The sequence below is a fragment of the Penicillium digitatum genome, chromosome 5 (genome assembly GCF_016767815.1).
Source record: "Penicillium digitatum chromosome 5, complete sequence".
In the NCBI taxonomy this organism is placed as follows: Eukaryota; Fungi; Ascomycota; class Eurotiomycetes; order Eurotiales; family Aspergillaceae; genus Penicillium; species Penicillium digitatum.
In genome coordinates, this window is record NC_089388.1 from 1,409,291 (window position 1) to 1,431,946 (window position 22,656).

General features: G+C 49.9%; 7 protein-coding genes across 7 annotated transcripts; 4 read left to right on the top strand and 3 right to left on the bottom strand.

The window, feature by feature from the left end:
- Positions 1-39: 39 nt before the first annotated feature.
- Pdw03_1704 (Polyamine acetyltransferase) lies at positions 40-768 on the bottom strand (the record flags this gene model as incomplete). The annotated part of the gene is made up of 3 exons (XM_014681083.1): positions 40-57; positions 119-568; positions 631-768. The coding sequence occupies 3 exons, from the start codon at positions 766-768 to the stop codon at positions 40-42; spliced, it is 606 nt and encodes a 201-aa protein (XP_014536569.1).
- A 586-nt stretch (positions 769-1,354) lies between these two features.
- Pdw03_1705 (Prolyl-tRNA synthetase, class IIa, bacterial-type) lies at positions 1,355-3,122 on the bottom strand (the record flags this gene model as incomplete). The annotated part of the gene is made up of 4 exons (XM_066099981.1): positions 1,355-2,736; positions 2,796-2,925; positions 2,978-3,057; positions 3,110-3,122. The coding sequence occupies 4 exons, from the start codon at positions 3,120-3,122 to the stop codon at positions 1,355-1,357; spliced, it is 1,605 nt and encodes a 534-aa protein (XP_065957708.1).
- A 661-nt stretch (positions 3,123-3,783) lies between these two features.
- Pdw03_1706 (CCAAT-binding factor) lies at positions 3,784-7,239 on the top strand (the record flags this gene model as incomplete). Its single annotated transcript, XM_014681080.2, has 3 exons — positions 3,784-4,419; positions 4,566-5,707; positions 5,763-7,239. The coding sequence occupies 3 exons, from the start codon at positions 3,784-3,786 to the stop codon at positions 7,237-7,239; spliced, it is 3,255 nt and encodes a 1,084-aa protein (XP_014536566.2).
- A 2,034-nt stretch (positions 7,240-9,273) lies between these two features.
- On the top strand, positions 9,274-11,001 carry Pdw03_1707 (Amino acid transporter, transmembrane; the record flags this gene model as incomplete). The annotated part of the gene is made up of 4 exons (XM_014681079.1): positions 9,274-9,528; positions 9,589-9,731; positions 9,794-10,844; positions 10,921-11,001. The coding sequence occupies 4 exons, from the start codon at positions 9,274-9,276 to the stop codon at positions 10,999-11,001; spliced, it is 1,530 nt and encodes a 509-aa protein (XP_014536565.1).
- Positions 11,002-11,718: 717 nt separating this feature from the next.
- Positions 11,719-13,236, top strand: Pdw03_1708 (Aminomethyltransferase; the record flags this gene model as incomplete). Its single annotated transcript, XM_014681078.1, has 2 exons — positions 11,719-12,110; positions 12,174-13,236. The coding sequence occupies 2 exons, from the start codon at positions 11,719-11,721 to the stop codon at positions 13,234-13,236; spliced, it is 1,455 nt and encodes a 484-aa protein (XP_014536564.1).
- A 581-nt stretch (positions 13,237-13,817) lies between these two features.
- Pdw03_1709 (Alpha-1,2-mannosidase family protein, putative) lies at positions 13,818-16,374 on the bottom strand (the record flags this gene model as incomplete). The annotated part of the gene is made up of 4 exons (XM_066099982.1): positions 13,818-14,409; positions 14,472-15,512; positions 15,561-16,191; positions 16,248-16,374. 4 exons carry the CDS (start codon positions 16,372-16,374, stop codon positions 13,818-13,820), a joined length of 2,391 nt encoding a protein of 796 aa, XP_065957709.1.
- A 3,430-nt stretch (positions 16,375-19,804) lies between these two features.
- Positions 19,805-22,361, top strand: Pdw03_1710 (Rhamnosidase B, putative; the record flags this gene model as incomplete). The annotated part of the gene is made up of 5 exons (XM_014681076.1): positions 19,805-19,828; positions 19,893-19,986; positions 20,038-20,369; positions 20,429-21,147; positions 21,194-22,361. The coding sequence occupies 5 exons, from the start codon at positions 19,805-19,807 to the stop codon at positions 22,359-22,361; spliced, it is 2,337 nt and encodes a 778-aa protein (XP_014536562.1).
- Between the last annotated feature and the right edge of the window lie 295 nt (positions 22,362-22,656).

The window sequence follows — 22,656 nt, forward strand, 5'->3', positions numbered from 1 at the left end:
GGCTGTAGTGCGAGATATTAAGCACAAAAATAAAAGTAATCACTTCAGATCAAAAGTCTATCATCGATCTATTAGCAATTGACGATAATTCCCAGCTTAGTCGACGTGAAAAACGTACCATATCAAACCAAATACCACCAGCAAAGGTGGATTGGCTTTTCCCCTGACTCTTAAACCCAACACTTTCATAAAAACTCATCAAGTAGTCATGCGCGATCAGAACAACCTTTCTCGCCCCAAAACATCCTCTCCTGAGATGCTCAAGGTACGCCCGGACGAGAGCTCTCCCAATCTTCTTGCCCTGATACTCCGGTGAAACAGCAACAGAATGGATTGCAATGGTATCACCATACTTATGATTCCCGATCAACTCATTATTGACAAAGACTGGCTCATCATCCAGTGCTCGCCAATTCTCCGGCATTGACATCGATCCGTCGGTGATACGTGTGTAGGGAGAGCGGACCGCGATGACATGTCCAATAAGTGTAGGTGAATCTGAGTCTTGCTCATTCTCAACAAAGAGTCCCAGGCATAGCTCAGGACAGGCTCCCAGACGATAGCAGAACTTGGATTGCGTCAGAAGAAACAATCGTTGGTATTGCTCTGTTGGCTCAGTCTTCGGCTTACCTTTTCCTCGGAGCATCGTTCAGCCTCTGTAAAGGCTTCCTCGACGGCTACGCAAATCTTCACGTCTTCTTTGCTCAGAGTTCGGGTGAATGCATTAATTCCGCCGAGGTTTGGAATGTGGATGTTGGTCTGGTTCATGGTGTGATGCTTATATTAAGTTGTGAGGTCAGGTAATAAAAAATAGAAAACAAGAAGGCAATCTAACATGTAATTTGAAGAAATATAAGCAATTGCCGTTCTAAGGAGTCAAGGGTATTTCTATACTGGCGGAGTAAGACAAATCGGAGTATTCGGACCGGAGTGTTCGGCGTGAGTAACCCCCGTGGAGAGTGCGATCGTCGATCACTGCGGAAAACGTGGAATCTGGATCTTTTGTAGTGGTTGAATATCATAGATTTGATGCATCATTTGCAGATATTAAAGAGCTTGACCCCGTATTAACTACACCGCTACTGAGTGGCGGGCAGCATACAAAATATGGTGGTCAATTTTGGTCTACACACTTGCTAGAACTCATGGTGTCCACTACATTTCTCAGCTGTAGCTGAGGCAGGGAAGATGCAGTTCAAGTTTTCTTTTTTTTGCTTATTTTGGGGGCCTCGTTGCTGATAAGAGAAGGACTGGGTCTTCCATTTATGAGCAGCCCTTGAGGCGGATCGGAGATGAGATATTGTACAAACTGACCTGTTAATATTACAAAGTGCAAAGCATCGCTTCCAGCCTTTCAGAGTTTCGCCAACAAAGACTCGACAAACGTGCGCAGTCTATCCAATGTGACATCCTGCTTCACATCTAGCCGACGGCACTGCACCTCCAGGGTCTGCTTCTTCTTCCACCCATTGCCAACAATAACAATAATGGGGTATCCAATCAAATCTGCGTCACCAAGTTTCCAGCCCATACCCTTATCCCGGTCATCTAAAATGACATCAACAGGAGCTGCAGCATCGCCGGCAAGACTGTCATACACCTGATCCGCAACGGTTTCCAGCCCCTTTCCCGAGACCACCACAACCTCGTAGGGCGCCACAGCGCGTGGCCAATTGAGTCCCTTGGAATCAGCAAGTCGGTTTGCGACTGCAGAGATCATACGCGAGACACCGATACCATGACATCCCATCTGCATCGGCACGATTTGTTCCTTGGCGGAAGATTTCGCATCGGTATCTGAAGATCCCTCAAGAAGAGCGGAGTTGACAGAAACAGACGCATTCAGGACTTTACTGTACCGCGTTCCCAAGTGAAATGTGTGTCCTAGCTCCACAGCAGAGTGACTAGTTAACGATCCATGCGCACACTGCGAGCACCGGTCTCCGTTGTGCACACGGACAAGGCTGAGTTGGTTTGAAGTCCCGGGGAATCGGTCCAGTTTGGAGTAATCTATGTCCGCAGCTGTACAGCCAACTTTAAGGAGAAGATCACTCAGCGGCGGGCGCTGGTATACCCGCACCTGCGAGTCGTATAAATCCAAAACCCGCGGCTTCTGTGTGGAAGATTTGTTTGCCTTTACGTGGGCGGTCCATCGGTCCAGTGGGTTCTCCACGCTCAGATCGAGATCAATACCAGCGGCGGCCGCCACGGCCTTGACGGCGTGTGAATTAATATGGCGCTCCACGGGCTCTGTCGCACCTTCCTGCATGGAGAATTTGGGGTGCCAGCTCCGCACGATGGTGTTGCTATCATGAGAGACAGCCATCCACATGCCAGTTGAGATTGTTGGTCTACCTTCGACAAGTGCATCATCCGTCTGAAATCCAGGCGCAGTGTTTTGCTCGGACCCCGCAGAGCTGTGCGTCTTGCCGTCTGCGAGTTCTTCGTTATAGACATGGTCACAGTGTGAGCAGCTCACCACATCGTCCTCGCCCTTCGGGCTGATGAAGTGGTATTCATGGCTCAATGAGCCACCCATATTCCCCGAGTCCGCTGCCGCGACTAGGTAGGGAATCTTGAGTTCATTAAAGAATTGAGTGTAGGCATTTTTGACTGCCTCATATGTTTTCAGTGCTTCGCTGACACTGTAGTCGAATGTATAGAGGTCTTTCATGATGAATTCCCGCCCACGAAGCAGGCCCTGTCTGGGCCGCGCTTCGTCCCGGTACTTTCGCGCTTCATTGATTTTTCTGTTAGTCAAATTTACCAAAAGTTACATGAACAAAAAACCTCACAAATTTGATACACCCGCAAAGGCAGGCTCTTGTATGATGTTGTCAGATTCCCCACAAGGGTTGTAATCTCTTCCTCGTGTGTTGGGGCCAAGAGAAAAGGAGTATCTTTCCGATCATTAAATCGGAACAGCTGTGATCCATGTTAGTGACATTGTGCAAGATGATAAATATAAACAACCTACTTCTGAGCCGTCGGTCAGTCGGCCAGACTGTGCCCATAGCTCTTGTGAGGATATAGAGGACAAAGAGACCTTGGAAGCTCCTAAATTTGTTTTAGTTGCCATCCCGAGATAAACACACGGTATAAGCCATACCGAGTGAGCGCATATGCTTGTCAATCAGACGCTCTAGCTTATCTTGAACACGTAGACCAAGTGGGAGCAAATGAAACACTCCAGAATAAGCCCGGAGGGCTGTCAACAAAATGGTTTTGGATGTTAAAGATGTGAGTTGTTGCTCACCTGCCGGAGAAAGCCACCTCGGACCAGCAGGTCATTGGCATCCTCTAGATCTCTATTAACATCTGATGATGGTCAATTTCCATGGGGTCTCTGAATAGCGTACCCTTTTCACCATCTACGGGCTTCTTGGAAATTCCACCAGTAGGGATCCAGATATTTGAAACACGGCTTCTGCCATCAACCTACATCGAGTCAGTACTCAATATCAACCACATTCAATCAACTTTTGGAAGCGCGCACGTGAATATTGCATTGCTGAATGCGCAGGCTCCACGCTAGCCGCCGCCCGGCCTTGCGCCCTGATAGAGGTCTAAGCACAGAAATCATTGATCAAGATAGCTCAAGGCGTTGAAAGCTATAATTTTCGCAATTGAACTGCTGGCGAAACACGAAACAAATTGTAGAGCAAGCCGAGTCTCCCTTCGGTGTTTCTTATCGGGTTGGTCCGAGCGCCCGATAACCCGCCGCAAAAGATTTCTCCGTTCATTTTTCTTTCCTTCATCAGTCAACCCCAAACACAACACACCATGGCTACAGGGAAAGGAAAGCGCTCTTCGCGGGCTAATGAGATTGCTCCCTCGGTGGGCGTCTCAGCTCCCGTTGCAGAATCCATGCCATTCATGCCGGACGAGAGCGCCTTCGCAGGCCTACGACAGAAAATTGAACAGCGTTTGAAGAACCAGAATCAGAGCACCGGGAAGGGCAAAAAGGTTAATATCAAGCCATCGGCCCCTGCTGCAAATCTTTCCGTAAATAACGGAAAGCCATCTCCCGCAAAGCCTGGCCGGAATCAAGATTCTGCGCAAGGCAAGAAGCGGGATCGCAACGGCGAGGTGATTGCTCGGGAGCAAAAAAACGGTGGATTCACGAAGCAAGAAAAACCCAAAGTCGGCAAGAAGAGCAATGACGACGAAACACTTCGCCAAGAGATTCTAGCTATGGGTGGTACCGAGGAGGATCTTGACCTTCTTGCGGGTGTCGACTCTGAGTCTGAAGTTGAGGGCGAGTCCGGGAATGCTGATGATGATCTTCGGAAGCAGCTCTCTAGCATGTTGGAAGCTTCAGGGCACGTTGTGCCTGAGGATCTAGCAGATGACGAAGTCGAAGACATCGATGAGGAAATAGAGAGCGAGGATGATCTCCAGGATAGCGAGGACAATGCAGTGAGCAGCGGGCCAGAATCCGATATTGAAGAAGCCCCCGCTCCGAAGACAAAGGAGTCCAACTCTGTGGTTCCCAAGGAGTATCTGAAGCTGGCAAGTTCTGGAGCCTAGCACCACAAGGCCTTTTTGCTAACATGATAATTTAGAATGTTCTTCCCCGGTCCGATTGGTACAACATCCCTATGCCCTCCTCCGCCAGTGACACGAAACACATGAACGCTCTGCCCCGCCACCTTATGGAGCGCGTTCACGAGCTGGCCAACAAATTGCTACAGGAAGAAAATGAGGAGTACGCGGCAGCCCAGAGGGCATCTGCTTCTTCTTCCCACAAGTTCTACTCGACCATTATGACGTCTGGTACCCTGAGCGATAAAATCTCCGCCTTGACTCTTAACGTTCAAGAGTCGCCTCTACACAATACCAAGGCACTGGAGACTTTGATTGGTCTCGGAAAGAAGCGTAGTCGTGCGCAGGCAGTTGAAGTTCTGCGATCATTGAAGGATATGTTCGCGCAGGGTACTTTGCTGCCTAGTGACCGACGATTGAAGTCTTTCACCAACCAGCCCGGGCTCGTTGCTGCATTCCAAGGCGCCGGCGGGCGGTGGAACGAAAGAGACCCTCTCCCAGGCGGTTTGAAAAAAAAGGATCTGATTGTGTGGGCATTTGAAAACTTTGTAAAAGATCAATTCTTTGAAGTCATCAAGATTCTTGAGATTTGGTGCAATGATGAGATCGAATTCTCACGGACCCGGGCCGTCAGTTACGTCTACGAACTTCTCAAAGAGAAGCCCGAGCAGGAGACCAATCTTTTACGACTTTTGGTCAACAAGCTCGGAGATCCGGGCAAGAAAATAGCCTCTCGGGCATCATACCTGTTGCTGCAACTCATGCAGTCGCATCCTATGATGAAGCCAATCATCATCAAGTCAGTGGAAGAAGTGCTGTTCCGGCCTGGTCAGAGCTCACACGCCAAGTACTATGCTGTGATAACTCTGAACCAGACTATCTTGAGACTAAAGGAAGAAAAGGTGGCCGGCCAGCTTCTGGACATCTACTTTGGACTGTTCCTCGTGCTGTTGAAGCCCTCCCACCAGGGCAAGCCTGCTTCCAGCGGGAAGCCTGCCCCCAAGGGGAAATACAACAAGCATGGAAAGGGATCGAAGGGCAAAGGCGACGACGATGCTGCCAAGGGACAAGCCCAGGATGACGAAATGCGCGAGAAGCTGATCTCTGGTGTCTTGACCGGTGTCAACCGTGCTTATCCTTTCACTGACTCCGATTCCGAGCGGTAAGCAATTTTTTCATAGTTTAAATACTCCATGCGCTGTACTAACTCACACTAGCATGTCGAAGCACCTCGACACCTTGTTCCGTATCACACACTCCTCGAATTTCAACACTAGTATTCAGGCCCTTATGCTGATTCAACAGCTCACGGTTGCTAACCAAGTTTCCGGTGATCGCTTCTACCGCACTCTGTATGAGTCTTTGCTCGACCCCCGCGTTGCCACCTCATCAAAACAATCTCTCTACCTCAACCTCCTGTACAAATCTTTGAAGAATGATCTAAACGTCCGCCGAGTCAAGGCATTCGTGAAGCGTCTTGTTCAAGTACTTGGTATGCACCAACCCTCGTTCATCTGCGGTGTCTTCTTCATGATCCGTGAGCTCGAGAAGACCTTCACAGGCCTCTCATCCTTGGTCGACCAGCCAGAGGAGAACGATGATGATGATGAAGAGATCTTCCGTGACGTCCTCGATGAGGATGACGAACAGCCGGAACCTGCTCCCGTTGTCGAAACCAAAAAGCAGAACAACTTGTACGATCCCCGTAAGCGAGACCCTGAGCACAGCAATGCCGACCGGAGCTGTCTTTGGGAATTGCTGCCTTTCACCACTCACTTCCATCCTTCTGTCTCCCTTAACGCTACCAATTTGCTTGAGCACAACCCCATGAGTGGCAAGCCAGACCTGACTCTGCACACTCTTACTCACTTCCTTGACCGTTTCGTGTACCGCACACCCAAGGCTAACGCCAGCTCCCGCGGTGCCTCTATTATGCAGCCCCTGGGTGGTGGTGAAGCCGTCGACCGGTTGGTGGAGGCTGGCAAGAAGATACAAAACCAGTTGCCGCTCAACACCGAAGCCTTCTGGAAGAAGAAGGCCGAAGATGTTGCCGCAGAGGATGTCTTCTTCCACGAATACTTCACTCGTGTCAATAAGGACAAGGACAAGGTGCGTACCAAGAAGAGCAAGGATGTTGACGCCGACGATCAGTCCGACGAAGGTCTTAGCGGAGACGAGGACGAGATCTGGAAAGCGCTTGTCGACTCTCGCCCCGAGCTGGAAGCCGACGAGGACAGCGACGATGATTTGGACATGTCCGATTTGGAATCTGCTCTAGGCTCCGACGAAGATGGGGAAGGCGCGGACGAGGACGACTCCGACGGTGGTGTCATCTTCAACGACGAGTCCGATGTTCCATCCGACGAGGAAATGGCTGAGTTCAGCGAGCCCGAGGAAGCCGCGCCTCCAGCCAAGACCAAGAAGGCCGCCAAAAAGCTCTCCAAGGAAGCCGAGGAGGACTCCGACGACTTCGACATGGATGTTTCGGACGACGATGCCTTCTTCGACAGCGACGAGGACCTGCCATCGGATATCGACTTGGGTGGAGTCGACATGGAAGAGCCCGAAAAGCCCGCCGATACTGCCGCCCCGGAGTCGAACCGCAGCAAGCGCCGCAAGCTCAAGCAACTGCCCACTTTCGCCTCCGCGGACGACTACGCTGCGCTGCTGGCGGACGAGGACGAAGGAATGTAATCTATATATTCTTGCACAAAGAGAGTTCGATTATTTCTTTACCCCCATGGTGGCCAAAATTTTTTGTTTTGCATCTGGAGTTGTCGCAGGTTGCACACCTTCTGTTTTTTGGGGGGTTTCCTCATTTTTCACTGTCATCTATATCTAGTCTATCTACTCCGTCTCTGGACGCTGCAGTCAATACAAGCTCATTGGAATATGCCCAGGACCTAGATCTAACAAGCCTGCCGATCTAAAACCAAGCCTTATTCCTCTTTGAGGCAAAATTGCGCAGTCCTATATGACAGCTCTGGTTTAATCACAGGGGTCCACTTAATCCTGTTGGTCAATTTGGGTTTCAATAACGTCGCAAGGGATAAGATCCCCTCCGTGAATGGGAAATCTTTCGACCCATTGTACTAAAAAATCGCACATCAGGATATCATAGTGTAGATAGAAAACCTGGTATTAAACACACAGGGCATCTAAATAAGCTCAGGGCTTGTGTGGCTTGAAAGCGCCCAAATTCCCCTCGACACCAAACGGGGTACGCCGAGTGGATATCGATGCCATTGCTGCGGGTTCGCACGCAAGAGCGGCTGCTGGGGCCGACGGCCAGAATTTTTTAAGATAAAATTTTGTTCATTCACTGGGTTTTTGTTGTTTTATGCACCGGCTTTTGATGCTTTCTCAAATTGGATAGTATGTCAGATATGTACAGCATATAGGTACGTATCATATGTTTTTCAGTGGCATAGGCATTTGCGCATAGTTCACGAGTTCACGTTTCAATACTTCCAAGGCCAGACCCTGAGTCAGCGGCACGTGGTGTGACAGTTGCCTCCGGCATGAGGGAAAAAGAACAATTCGATGTCAAGCATTGACGGTCCTTTCACAAGTTGTTTAGTTGCCAATTGAGAAACGTTGAGAACGAAATCTCTAATGATATATACCAGGTTTCCATTATTTTATGCTGAACCCATGTTCACAAGTATGGATCCCAACGACGACCTGGATTCATTCGACAGCCATCCGCATGCGGGGCCGCCACAGTCCACTCGATGCAAAGAATATCGCGCGATATGGATCTGCGGGCGCAACCGACTTTGCCTTAGTGGGGTTAGGTCTATTGAGAAGCTCCAATCATTGACAGTCTAAGCTCACGCCCCCCCCCCCCCCCCCCCCCCTTGGGAAAATGCGGATTCGGAACGCCCATGGAGTTTGATATCAAAAATGAAAACGGAGAAAAATGCCACACCTTGTAAATCCATGTACAGAACACCAGCAGTACTAGGAGGTCAGTGCCATTTATAGATGAGATGGCATCGAGTCCAATGGTCTGTATCCGACTACCCTGAGACTTGACTTGATCAGGTCATAAACATTCAATGTCCCTTGGCACCGTCTACCGCAAGCCACGGCTTACACTTCGCCTATTGCGGCTGATGCTGGTTCTTGCAACGTCATATTTCTACATTTTGCCTGGTCTGCGATTTGTTCAATTTTTTTCCCTTTTTTTAACTTTCCGGATGTCAGGGCTTCCAGTAGAGAAGGTTGAGAATGACGGTATTCTCCAGATACTAGAATTAATTGATTACCATGCAATGCGATGCAATGCGATGCGATCGCGCCATACCTAGTATTTTGCTAGACTAACTTCTTTTTTCCTCCTCTCCGCATCTCGTCTCTCTCTTCTCTTCCTTCAATCTGTTCTTTTTCCCACTCTTCGGTTAAGTTGAGAATTGCGTTCAGTTCCGGGAATACGACCTCAGGTACCCGCATTTGCCCTAATCCGTCCAGCTCGGATCGCTTCACCTGCCAGCACGCCGATCACCCCCAGAATTCAATCATTTGAGTGTGATTATTTGACCGGTGCATCCATCCAAATAGAAAAACGAAGACAAAAATAGAAGAAGAAAACAAGACGCTCACACGCGACCAGTGTATCTTATCACAAATCTTCTGGGAAGCAATACATTCATCGGCAGGTCTTCAACTCTCCTCTCGACTTCACCGAGTTCTGCCAAGCGCGGTTCAACCGTTAGAAAATTAAAAATGGCTCGACCAAATGAATCACAAACTCCTGTCAGCTGGGACCATGACTGGGATTATGACAACAGCCTCGAGCTGTCTGACAAGTCTGAGCAGGAGCCCAAGCTCAAGGACTTCGACATCGAGGGCCAGGGCTGCTGTGGCTCCCAGCACAATGTCACTACCGTCGACGGATCATCAATAACGGAAAGCATTGGTCACCAGATTAAGATGGAGTCAGAGAATACAATCAAATACCGCACGTGCAGTTGGCAAAAGGTATGCTTGGATTAGACCAATAAGGAAATTGTGAGCAGGTTGACTGACTTGTTTTTACAGACTGCTGCTTTGCTTTTCTCTGAGTATATCTGTCTGGCTATTATGTCCTTTCCCTGGTCATATTCCATTCTGGGCCTGGTTCCCGGTTTGATCTTGACTGTGGTTATTGCCGGCATTGTCCTCTATACCTCGCTGATTACCTGGTACGATATCCTGCCCAAGGGCTGCAAGCCCGTGATGGGCTTCAATGTTAAAGTTTCTTTAGGAGATTCTGTCTGCGACACCCGGAAGTCCGCGACGTTTGCGATATCGGCCAGTATCTGTTCTGGGACTCCAAGATTGCGTGGTGGGCCACAGCAGTCATGTTCCTCCTGAACAATACCTTCATTCAGAGCTTGCACTGTGTGGTGGGCTCCGAGTACCTGAATACGATGTCAAACGGCGCAGTCTGTACGGTCGTCTTCTCGATGATCGTCGCCATCATTTCCTGGGTTTTTTCACTGCCCCGCACCTTCAGTACACTGTCAAAAGTCGCGACCCTCTCGGCATTTTTCACATTCATTTCCGTCATCCTGGCTGCTACATTTGCTGCCGTGGAAGATCACCCCACAAAATACTCCGCTGCAACTGGAGACCCAATCGTCCTCGTTATCCCGGCCAAGGGCACCACATTTGTCAAGGGCATGAATGCCTTTTTGAACATCAGCTACACCTTCATCGGCCAAATCACCCTCCCCAGTTTCATCGCCGAAATGAAAGAGCCCCGCGACTTCTGGAAGTCCGTAACAGTCGTAACAATCGCTGAGATCATCGTCTTCAGCGTTGTCGGTGCAGTCACCTACAACTACGTGGGTAGCCAATACATGGTTGCGCCAGCCTTCGGCTCCATCGGCGATGACCTTTTCAAGAAGGTCTCCTTCTCGTTCATGATCCCGACTATCATTTTCTTGGGCGTGTTATACGCCTCCGTCTCAGCCCGTTTCATCTTCTTCCGCTTGTTCGAGGGCACCCGCCACAAGGGCAACAACACTGTCGTTGGCTGGGCTGCTTGGGGTGGAATTCTTGCTGCACTTTGGGTCGCCGCCTTTTTCATTGCAGAAGTCATTCCCTTCTTCTCCGATTTGTTGTCGATCATGAGCGCGCTCTTTGATTCTTTCTTCGGTTTCATTTTCTGGGGCACGGCATATATCCGCATGCGCGCTGCGGATCACGGACCCCGTTTCTTTATGGTCCGTGGGATTCGAGGCTGGCTCGGATTCATTTTTAATGTCTTCTTAATTCTCGTTGGTTTCTTCTTTTTGGGACCTGGGACATACGTAAGTGCTGAGCCCTTACGTGGCTTGCTTTGGCTTGGCTTTAATTTCGGGGTTCTTTTGCTAAATATACCTCTAGGCCGCTGTTATGTCCGTGGTCAATAGCTATGCGGATGGCACTGTCCGTGGTGTTTTCACCTGTGCCAGCAATGGACTGTAAACTCCTCGCGGGGCGGGGATTTTGCTTCATTTTTCATCTTCATCTTCGCATTTTAATCTCTTATGCACGTTGTTTCTGATCGACCGGGTTATAGACTCTGGTGAATTAATGACTCTGATGACCGAAAAAGCAACGTGGAGGATAATGATTGACTTCATATCACTTGAGCACCTTTGGGAATTGGGAATTGGGGGACTTTCAGATGGATGTGGGTTCCGCTGCAGGTTTTCAACTGCTCTGTATACCTTGGCAAAAAAAGAGCTTGGATCGTGGGCCTTGCTCTCTCTCTGTGTATATTTATCACTGCTTTTTTTGCTGCAGTTGTTACTTTGAATTAAATCCGAGTAAATGTCCTACAGACCGCAATTTGGTTTGCTTTGCCATTGCCGCGGCAATGCTCCGGTGGCCCTTTGGTCTGCCAATCACTGTAGGCATCTACCTCAGTTGAATTGGAACGAAAGTGCCGCCGATGGAAATAGTCAACAGGAACTAACCGGTTAACATACATTACCTAGTTTGTATGCGTTGAAACAGACCATCTCCAACCGCGCCCTGAGGAACTTCCAAATCGGGCAACCAGCTACTCCCCGATCGCCTATCAGCACGTGACTTTCCCGCGAAGTTTCCCCGACGGCGGATGTGTGACTTCTCGTGGTGTATTCCTTTTTCTTTTTCTCTTTCTTTTTGTCAATTCGATTCCCTCAGCATTGATTTACCATGTCAAGTGTCCGTATTATCACAAGAAGTGTTGACCTCGCCGCCGCGAGGGCCGTCACCCTCAACCTTCCCCGCACCTCGATTGGCTCCACCTTACTTCGGCGGGAGCTCTCCTCCGCGGCTATTGTGCGACCAGCAGTCGCTCGGTCATTGAAAGCCAATGCGCCAGTTGTAACTGTAGCTTCGCGGGCTGCAACTCAGGCTGTGCGGTATGCCTCTAGCTCCAGTGAGCCCCTTAGCAAGACACAGCTCTATGACTTGCACTTGGAGCATGGTGCCAAGATGGTGCCCTTCGCCGGCTTCGACATGCCTTTGCAATATGCCGATTTGAGCCATGTGGAAAGCCACATGTGGACGCGCGAGAAGGCCAGTCTTTTCGATGTAAGCCACATGTAAGTTAACCGCCTCCAAACCAAAACAAACCCCCAATGGCTCATAAAGTTCCCCATCTACAGGGTCCAGCACCAGCTCAGCGGCCCCGGAGCCATTGATCTACTGAAGAAGGTGACTCCTTCATCAGTAGACAAGCTAGCACTTAACACCTCCACCCTCTCCTGCCTCCTTGAAGAAGGCACCGGCGGCATAGTCGATGACTGCGTTATCACCCGCCGCGGCGAAGACACCTTCTACTTCGTCACGAACGCCGGCCGCCGCACAGAGGACCTGGCCTTCTTAACCGCCGAAATCGAAGCGTACCGCTTCAAGCATGGAGCCGACAGCCTCAAGTGGGAGATCCTTGCAGACCGCGCGCTGGTCGCGCTACAAGGACCCCTTGCCGCTTCCGTCCTCCAACCCCTCATCAACACTGCAAACACCCCCGCCTCAGAAACCGACCTGAGCACCCTCTACTTCGGTAATTGCCGCGAGCTGTACCTGACCCTACCCGACGGCAGCGTCACCGCCCACCCCCTCCTCATCTCCCGCACCGGCTACACCGGCGAAGACGGCTTCGAGATCTCCATCCCGACTTCCGGCGCTGCATCTCTCCCCCGACAAGTCACCGAACTTCTCCTCGCTGACAGCAGCAAATCCCGTCTCGCTGGTCTGGCCGCCCGTGACTCTCTCCGTCTTGAGGCAGGCATGTGTCTCTACGGCCACGACATCTCCACCGCGCAGACCCCTCCCGCCGCGGCTCTTGGCTGGGTTGTCGGTCGTGATCGTCGCGACCCTACCACTGCTACTTTCAACGGTGCTTCCGTTATTCTTTCTCAACTCGCCAGCCCGAAGACTATCCCTCGGCGTCGCGTTGGACTTTCCATTGAGAAAGGCCCCCCAGCTCGCGAGGGCGCTCTCGTCGTGGATATTTCTGACCCCGCGAACCCCGTTGAGGTTGGCGTCGTCACTTCCGGTCTGCCGAGCCCGTCGCTTGGCGGTGCCAACATTGCTATGGGATATGTCAAGCAAGGGCTTCACACGAAGGGTACCGAGCTGGCTGTCAAGGTCCGCAATAAGGTCCGCAAGGCTACTGTTGTCGGTATGCCGTGGATCACCAGCAAGTTCCATCGGCCTCCGCAGTAGAGGATAGATGGTCGACTCTTCTGTGTTTAGATTGTTGGTTTGTGCTTTTTGTTCCTTTCTGGAATGGAGGGACTGGTGTGAAAGACTAGCGTTTCGATGATTTTGTCACTTGGACCTTGTGTATATATGTTTCTGACTCTACGACTGATGCTTCTCATCCATAATCACAAGAGTCTTTTCTTTCTCTTGACCAATTTGTGTTAGCTTTGCTTACACGACAAATTTTTTTCTGAACCATCATCCTGACATTGAACAAGGCGTAGGGAAAAACCTATTCAACCACCAACCCAACAGCCTCATGTGAGAGGTGAGAGCACTTTCGGGGCGAACAATAAAGTTTTGATATAGGGATAAGCCAACTACCGAATGTAATGTAGACTTCCACAGCTATCTCAAGGGGCTCCAACCAGTAGAGTTCCAATTCACTCTACCAAGGCCCCTGTATCTACATGACGATCCCCAGCCTCACGGACCTGATGATCAAGACGCAAGCCGCCAATCTGCCCATCCCCAACAACTTTTTCCCATCTAGGGTCCCTCACGGCCCAATCACCGCTACGAACCCCAGTCTCCCGCGCCAACTAAGGCGGCAAGTCCTCTAATTTAGTCCCCCACTCGCTCTCCTCCTTTCCAAGAACGAGAATTAACTCCCGTCCCTCCGTGAAAAAATCATGGCCAATCCAATTCCTGGTATAAGGCATCCCATCCAGCGTCGCAGACTGAATAAATCCATTCCCCCCAGCCGCACCGCCAGTGGCATTAGGCGTGTTATACTCAGCCCAGTTAACCGTCCTCAGCGTTGCCGTTTTGCCTGTCAACGGAGAAATAACACTAACGGTCTCGAAGAACGGCACCGTGAGTAGATACACGCTCTGGCCTGGGTTCGGGAACAATCCCATCATCGCCATGGCGACGAACGATCCCATTGCGCCTGAGTCGTCGTTGCCCGGTAGCCCGGCCGGCGTGGGTGAGAAGTAGTCTGGGATATAGGTGCGCACGCGGGAAGTGGATTTTGCGGGTCGACCCGCATAGTGGTATTGAAAGACTGTTAAGAAGGCGGGCTCGTTGCCGATGTAGGTTATGTTTTGGTCGTGAAGGTAGTCGAGGCGGGTGACGAAGTTGGCGGGGCCGCCAAGGAGCGTTATTAGGGTGTGCATGTCGTGGGGGACGAAGCTAGGGACTTGCGTTAGAAGGAGTTGGGATGGGAATAGAGATGGACGTAGCGGGGGATTTACAATTGATATTCCCAGATGCTGGATTCAAAGGTTTCGCCTGCGGTGTTTTGCAGTGAGCAGGCGCGTCCACTCTGGTCTATGTTCGAGCATGCGAGGGGATCTTGAACACCCCATGTTCCATTCAGATACTTTGGTTGGAAGAAACCGGTAAAGCCAGTATCCTTGCCATTCCAAACAGAGGTCTGGTCCTGTTTGAATAGGTTTTGCCAGTATCGCGATCGTCGCTCATACCGCTGTGCATCGGCTGTCTTGTTCAGGCCGCGAGCCATTTGCGCGATGGCGAAGTCGTTATAGGAATACTCGAGTGTACGTGAGATACTGCGAGTCATTGTGCCGAATCCCTCGTTGTCGAAGTCTTCTACGGGTATGTAGTGTAGATCCTTCCAGCTGCGAAGACCCCCGCGGCCTTCGCTGGACCAGTCGTAGGGCTCCTCTTCGGCGTCCTTTTGGACAGCGGCATACCCAGCCTCCCAATCAATGCCATCTCTGAGGCCTTTGAGATAGACATCTGCCAGGACATTGTCGGCGTTAGAACCGCCTTGGGTGTATCCTTTGCACAATGACATGCGACAGTCCGGCAGCCAGCCTAGATGGCGCTGGGTATCGATGAGTGAGCGCACCATCTGTATTACCGAGGAAGGGTCGAAGATGGCGAGAAATGGAATCTGAGAACGGAAAGAATCCCACAGACAATAGAACGAATCAAAATAAGGTTCACTGCTCTGCCAGAGTGGGTTCTCGCCTGTGTAATTCTGAGGGTTGATCATAGTCCGGTAGATCCCACTATAGAAATTAGATAGAACGGATGTATCGATGTTTGTTCGTGAGACACGGATTGGACGCATCTTTTCGGACCATTGTTCAACTGCTGTCTGGCGGGTTGCGTTGAAGTCGAAGTGTGGAATTTCAGACTCCGCATGAGTGCAAGCCTGCTCCGTGCTGATGAAGCTGATACCAACTCGAGCGAGGACCGTATTGTCCGGAGCGGACTTGAAGCGGATGAACCCACCACCCTCCAAATCTACGGTCAGCCCTTCCTGTCTGACAAAGAAAAAAAAAACCATTCGTCAACTCACTGGGAGCGGGTACCCATTAATACTGCGCGAGATCTTCAAATCATGGACACCAGCACTAGCACGAGAATTGACAAAGATCCCGCTATCTTTCTGGGCTGCAAGGCTTTTGAAGTCCGCACAGAAATGCAAGACGTACGATCCGGACCCAAAGCTAGGAGCAAATCGCGCATCACCGGTCATACGGCCCGTTAGATTGTCTACCGAGATGGTCGCATTATCCTGACGGGAGTTCGACAGATCTGTGAGATCCAACAAGATCAATGGGCTGGCATTCTGATCGGTTGGAAATTGAAAGCGAAACAGGGACGTGTGGTGTGCAGTTGTCATATCGACCCGGACCCCCGATGCCAGCTCTATGGCAAAATACCCAGGGTGCGCCTGGACCGAGTCTGGCTTGTACTTCGTCTTTCTTTGGTTCTTTGGATAGACACAGCCATTCACATCGTCACCGGCGCATTTTACATAAGCAAAGAGAGGGAAATTGCCTAACGAAGGACTACCACCAGTGCCAGAGTCGTGCATGCTTGAGAATCCGGTGACTCTGCCACCCTCGTAGGCGAAGCCTCCTTGGTTGGATTCAGAGTCTGTGTCCGCGACGGCTTTCGCCATACCATATGGCAGCGAGGCACCTGAAAACACATTTCCTAGGGAAGATTTGGTTGTTGGCATAATGTTAGATGCATTTGTATATCAAACTTACCTCCGTTGGCACTGCCGATCAGGGGATTGATGTATTGTAAGACATCGTAATCGTCAACTGACGGAAGATCTGCAGCAATACCCAGGACGGTGATTGAAAATAGCGACAGTACCCAATATGGCGGCATGGTCTAGGTTGAAGTGAAATGTTCGAGCGCGTCGGGAAGGTCTGGTATTTAGGTAGCTTCATCCCACACCTCCCTGGTATGTGAGCCCCTGGCGATCCCTGTCTGTTGCATTCCGTTCTGCATATTTCCCGTATGTGGATCCGGGGATAGATGTCATATTTCAATTGTAGGGCAAAGTGATGCTGTGAGTTGATTGGTGAGAGTCGTGTACCCGGAATGATAGGATTGAGAAACAGCCCGGAAGAATTCGCTATCTATTTAAATTTTGGACCCAACTTGCTTCAAGAACCTTTCATGAGAAGTTTCGTTCACTGTGAGAATTTTAAAGGAAATTTCCTCATTCCTCATAGGCAGGCCCTGGGTGTCAAGTAAAGGTAAACAATCCCAGGAGCACCACGAAAGGAACATAAGATGAAACCACTGTGTAACGTCTCAAGCTGTGTCGCAGTGTATGAAGTAGAGAATTGCTAGGCGGAGTTTGTATGAAGAAACAATTCACATCAGGGAATGTGCGTTTAAATCTACTCGTCTGTTTCAAATCAATGGGTGCAGTGGACTATTTTGAAACGTCCGAGTTTGATCCGGGGCTTAATTTGACGGGCATTTCTCGAGGGCAGGTTCATCCCAAGTCTCGCGCTAGCGATATGCACCGGGAAATACGCAAATTGAGGATCTTGAATGGTGAATCTGTCAGGGGTGATATCGCTAAGAATTTCTTCCTCCATGACCAACTATTACAATTCGACTATCCAGTTTTGAGTCTGTCATGGCGTCCACTAACCTATCCAACCCAACTTGCACACCAATCCCATTTGCCAGTTTAACCTCCACTCGCAGCTCATCACACAGACACATAATTCCCACCGCAGCATTGACGTCGGTACCCACGATACTTGTGATTTTGATACAAAGCGGAGCACATTGCACGTTTCTCAGCGTCTGCTGTACGACGCACAGTGCCCCCGGGGTCATTGCCTGCGTTATAATGATAGGTAGAGGATCGAAATAGCCCATACGCAGTGAATGCGCCAGCGAATCTGTGCTAGCTGTTTCAACCACAAAAATTCGAAGTTTCTTTCAAATATTTGTCGGTTCATAGGCGGGTAGATGCTCCTCAAGGCCCTTAATGATCCCGTTCAAAAGATCACCGCCAACGCTACAAATGATCGCGTCTGCCAGGAATGAGCAATTGGGGTCGATTTTACCGTCCACTCTCTGCCTCTGAGGTAATTGCTTAATCATTTCATTATCAAGAGTCCCCGTACCTTGCCAATTATCACGGTGATCGAATGGTGGGACAAGAATGGTTCTGCACAAGGGATCTTACTTGCTTTCCACTTTTTCACTGGAAATTTCCCGCAGACAAGCCTCAGCTTTGAACCAACTGGCACCATGGCAGATAAGATCCGAAGCCCCTGCAGCACGTATCTTTTTGATCATGGGTTTCACGCTAAGAGGCATCCGAGTTCCCGAGCGGCTATAACTGCTGCAAGCCCTGCATTGCCTGCCGAAGATCTGAAAAAAAAGAAGAAGAAGGGTTCTCCCACTGTTTGATAGATCAGAAATATATGTAAGGATCAAGTTCACATTGCCCCTAACCCGTATTCGATTCTTTTATTAGATCTTGTTTGACACGTTACAATGTAGGATACCAGACTCACCGTGTTTTGAACGAGCTTGAAAGTTGAAGCAACTCCAACTTGAGGAAAAACGTTACTCAATATCCTCTTCAGTGTTCAGAATGGTTGGTAGGTGAAAACAAAAGGGCAATCGTGCCATCCGGCAACCTTTGAAAGTGTCGCCGACTCGATCAAAGGCGCTTCAATTTAGGGCTTCTCCGATTGTTCGAAGTCGACGTGGCCCATTTTAGAGCGATTCGAGGTGAGAATACACAAACGTCCGAACAAAAATCTCTATAAACTCGGTGGGATAAGCTATGTGCTTTGATGATAGTAATGACGACTCAGACATTGCCTCTAGGTCACCCGGGCAGAGGTGCCTTCTTACAATTTGGTCCCCATCGCTTCCATTAATCTTCGTACCTCTTCACGCTTCTATCTCTTCCCCATCATGTGTTTCCATCTTACTTTTGATTCCGAACACTTAATTGCGTCTACACCAAAGGAATGTCCGTGCTCTGTTGCTGTCGAGTCACTTACCCTTTCAGACGTTGAACGTGGCTTCCGTCTCGTGCAGGTTAGTGATACCAATTGGGCACAGTTTCGAGCTCCATTTAAGATCTCAGATCCCTGCCGCAAGTTTACCTTGAAGGATCCAAGTCTGGAAAGTCTCTAACACTGTCTAGAGCACACTCTGACTCTGCTAGACAACCCTTTGCTCGAGTTACGACTTCGTCTAGGAGTTTTAAAGAGTGATATCCACACCAAGCCACCTGACCAAAATTCTCCTAGCTCACCTCCGATCCCCATCTCGACCGATGGCCGATTTTTCATCCAAGTCATTTCTCTTCAGAGGAGTTCAGCGCTCTCTGCGTGGATTTCCAAGCTTTTCGCTATGGTATGGTCCAAAAAAGAGAGAAGGCCTGGACGTCAATTGGATCATTGTGGAAACACGGATTGGCGAATCTGCCGCCGGCGTACCGCAATGTCTTGCCTTCATGAGTATGGCTCATACTCAAAGTCGGTATGAAGGCAAGATCAACCACCCCATTTTCGGCCTCGCCACAGATAATTATCCATTTCACTTCCTTGTGATTTCGGGTGATGGCAACGTATGAAAACTCCCAATGCTTCCCAATCTTGCGAGACAAAGGCATGTGCTAACCTTTTTATTAGTAGTCCCAGCTACACATGAACCGTTCAAGCCATACTCAGGAGATTGTTGAGACTCTTTCTTATTTTCCACACCCAGGCATCTAGATTATTCGCTTTTTGCCACAGTGGTTCAACCAAGAATGACTCTGAATCTCAAGTAATGAATATCCAGGTAGCCTCACCTGCACACACTGAGAGCTCGTCTGCGAAAGCTTGGTCAGTTTTTCAAGTGAAGGAGACCATGGAAATGACGGACGAGGAAGATGGCTAATGAGAAGTGGTCCGGTGTTTTTTTTTTAAAAAAAAAAACCTCTTCGTGTGACAGCGGTTGCGATGAATGATAATCCCAAGGTTAGAGAGATGTGCTCCTTCTCGTTTGCCGATTAATTGATAAATAACATAGATTTCCAAGACTTTGAACAGGCATAGAGAACCACTTGCACCACAGCAAACCTCCATGAACCGCATCGTATCAATGGACCTATCCGATCCTAATCAGACGTACGAAAATCACGATTTCACTACTTCAATTCAATTGCCGCCGGCTATTACTCGTCGTAAGATTCCCCGAAACCCCGCCGGCCCCTCCGCCACCGGAAGTTTATAACCAGTCGGCACTCCCAAGATGAGCAGAAACCCTAGTTCAACACGCCAAGATGGTCCTATCAGAAGTACAAAAGGTATTTCACTTGTATCTTCAGCTTGAGGGGGTGAATGACTGACATAAGATATGACACTGAAAAGACAATCAACGAACTCCAGGCTAACTGGATCTGGGTTCCAAACTGGACAGACACTTCAGACGCAAACACAGCTGGCAAGATAGTTGACTTCAGGCGTAAGTTTCTTTTATCGTCGCGATCGCCGAAAGCCGTACTACATTTCTCAGCCGACACGCGTTACAAGCTCTATGTGAATGGGAAGCATGTTGCCGTCGGACCAACTCGCAGCAGCCCTTTGATCTGGTACTATGATAGGCTGGACATTGCGCCCTACCTTAAAGAAGGACAGAATGAGATTCAATTTGTTGTTATCCGGTACTTCATGGCTTCGAGGAGTGCAATGCCCTTTGTGCGGACATCTCTTCCAGGCTTAACAGTCATTGGAAAGATTGAGACAGGCGAGGGGATCGTCGATCTTGCTTCGTCCAAAAATTGGATGGCATCCGTGAATGAAAGCATTCAGTTTCCGATGGGACTAGTTGACGATGTGTTCCTTCATGTAAGACTGGCTCAGGATTGAAGCCCTCCTGGCGAACTCCAGTGACAGTTGTTTCATAGATCAGCGAGCGCATTACTCCTACAGACCCCAGTCCCGCTGTGACACCGTGTATCTACACCATCAAGACGCTCAATGGCGATATCCCGCCCTGGAATCTGCGTCCACGCTCTATCCCCACGCCCGAGTCAACGCCAGCTGTTGTAAAAACGATCAGAACATGCAAGAGTTCGGTCGAAGCTAGCAACTGGATAGCCCTCTTTTCAAATAATCACTCTTTCGCCCTTCCTGCGACCTCAACTCATACGCTTGAAGTGCAAGCGGATGTCCATTCGACCGCATTCCTCCGATGGGCTTTCAAGGCAGCCAAAAGCCCTTCTCAAATTAAACTCAAAGTTACACACTCAGAAGGCTACGAACTTGAGCCTCGATCATACCCTTTCTTCCGCTCCAAGGCCGACCGACTGAATGCAACTGTCGGTCACATTATCGGACCATACGATGAGGTGACACTTGATCTTCCCAACCCTGAGACTGTTATCTACGAGCCATTCTGGTTCCGAACCTTCCGACTCTTGAGGATTGAAATCACCGTCGGCCCTGAGCCAATCGAGCTGGTTTCATTTGATGCTACCCAGGTCAACTACCCCATGGCTGTTAAAGCCAGCTGGAAGGAGCCCGGCGATTCCCACAGCGAGCAGATCTGGAATGTCTCCATTCGAACAATGCGAAACTGCATGTTCGACGGCTACTCTGACTGCCCTTTCTACGAGCAATTACAGTAAGCTTTCCACATCCCCGAATCCATATCACGGCTAACGATCCAGATACTCCGGGGACAGCCGCTCCGTCGGTCTATTCCACTACCTCCTCTCAGGTGACGACCGACTAATGCGCCAAGCCATCACAAACTTCGCCGCCTCCGTCACACCCGAAGGCCTCACACAGTCTCGCTTTCCCTCGCACGTACCGCAAGTGATAGCCGGGTTCTCTCTGTATTGGATCCTGCAGGTCTGCGACCACCACCTATACTTTGGCGACATGCGCTTTGCGCGAAGCTTCCTCCCGCGCATCGATGGTATTCTCGACTTCTTCGATGCCCACGTCGACGAGTTAGGTCTGATCAGTGGACTTCCTGAGGTTGTATGGCAATACGTTGACTGGGTGACGACGTGGGGTGCCACAGACGACCATCCCGACAAAGGAGTTCCAACCTCCGGACGGACATCCAACCGACATACTTATTTCAGTATGTTGTATGCGTGGGTTCTGCAAAGGGTTGCTGGTCTGGTGCGCGACGTTGGTCGGCCGGGACATGCTGCTGAATACGAAGCGAGGGCGGAATCGCTCATAGGGGCTATCCGGGCTCATTGCTATGATGGGCAATTCTTCACTGACTCGACGGCCGATGTTGCCGATGAGCTGTCATATTCTCAACACTGTCAGGTCTTTGCTGTGATCTGTGGAGCGGCCAAGACCGAGGATTCTGCGCGGATCATGACTGAATCCATAACGAAGGAACGCTTCTCACAGTGTTCGTATATGATGCGGTTCTATGCTTTCCGCGCACTTGCTTTGGCCGGCGAGGATTTGTACGACTCGTTTTGGGCGATGATGTGGGCTCCGTGGCGGAGGATGCTGGCGAATAATCTGTCGACTTGGGAGGAAGACGATGTCAGACAGAGATCTGATTGTCATGCTTGGGGGAGTGTGCCAATTTATGAGTACTGTACTGAGCTGGCGGGTGTTCAACCAGTCGCTGCTGGTTCGTCGAAGATATCTTTCAGGCCTAGGCTTAGGTTGACGGAGGTGTTGGACGCCAAGGTAGCGCTTGGTAAGGATAATTTGGCTACAATCTCGTGGAAGCTCTCTGGAAATAGGAAGCTTGTGGAGCTTAGGCTTGAGAAGGCGGTTGAGGTTGTTAGCCGATTGCCGGGAGGCCAGGATGAAGAACATGGGGTGGTCGATCATCTCAGCTTTGTTTTTAAGGACTGAAATGCTACATGTAGGAATCAGCTGTCCGTTTGTGTCTTTTGGGGTCAATTGAACAGGAAATCAATAAGAACAGAGCTATCTCCATAGTCATATGCTGCTTTGTTGCAATGCATCGTTGAAAGCAGGGCATTGAACTCCCCAAAAATCCTCGGACCACAAGTCAGCGTGGTCGGCAAAGACAGGAAGAGCGGATTTTGTCAATTTAGACAATTCGAGCTGAAATGTATTCATTGATCGTACGATACTATTGTTGTATACAGCACTCGGCCAGACACAATGGAATAGTTTGCATCCC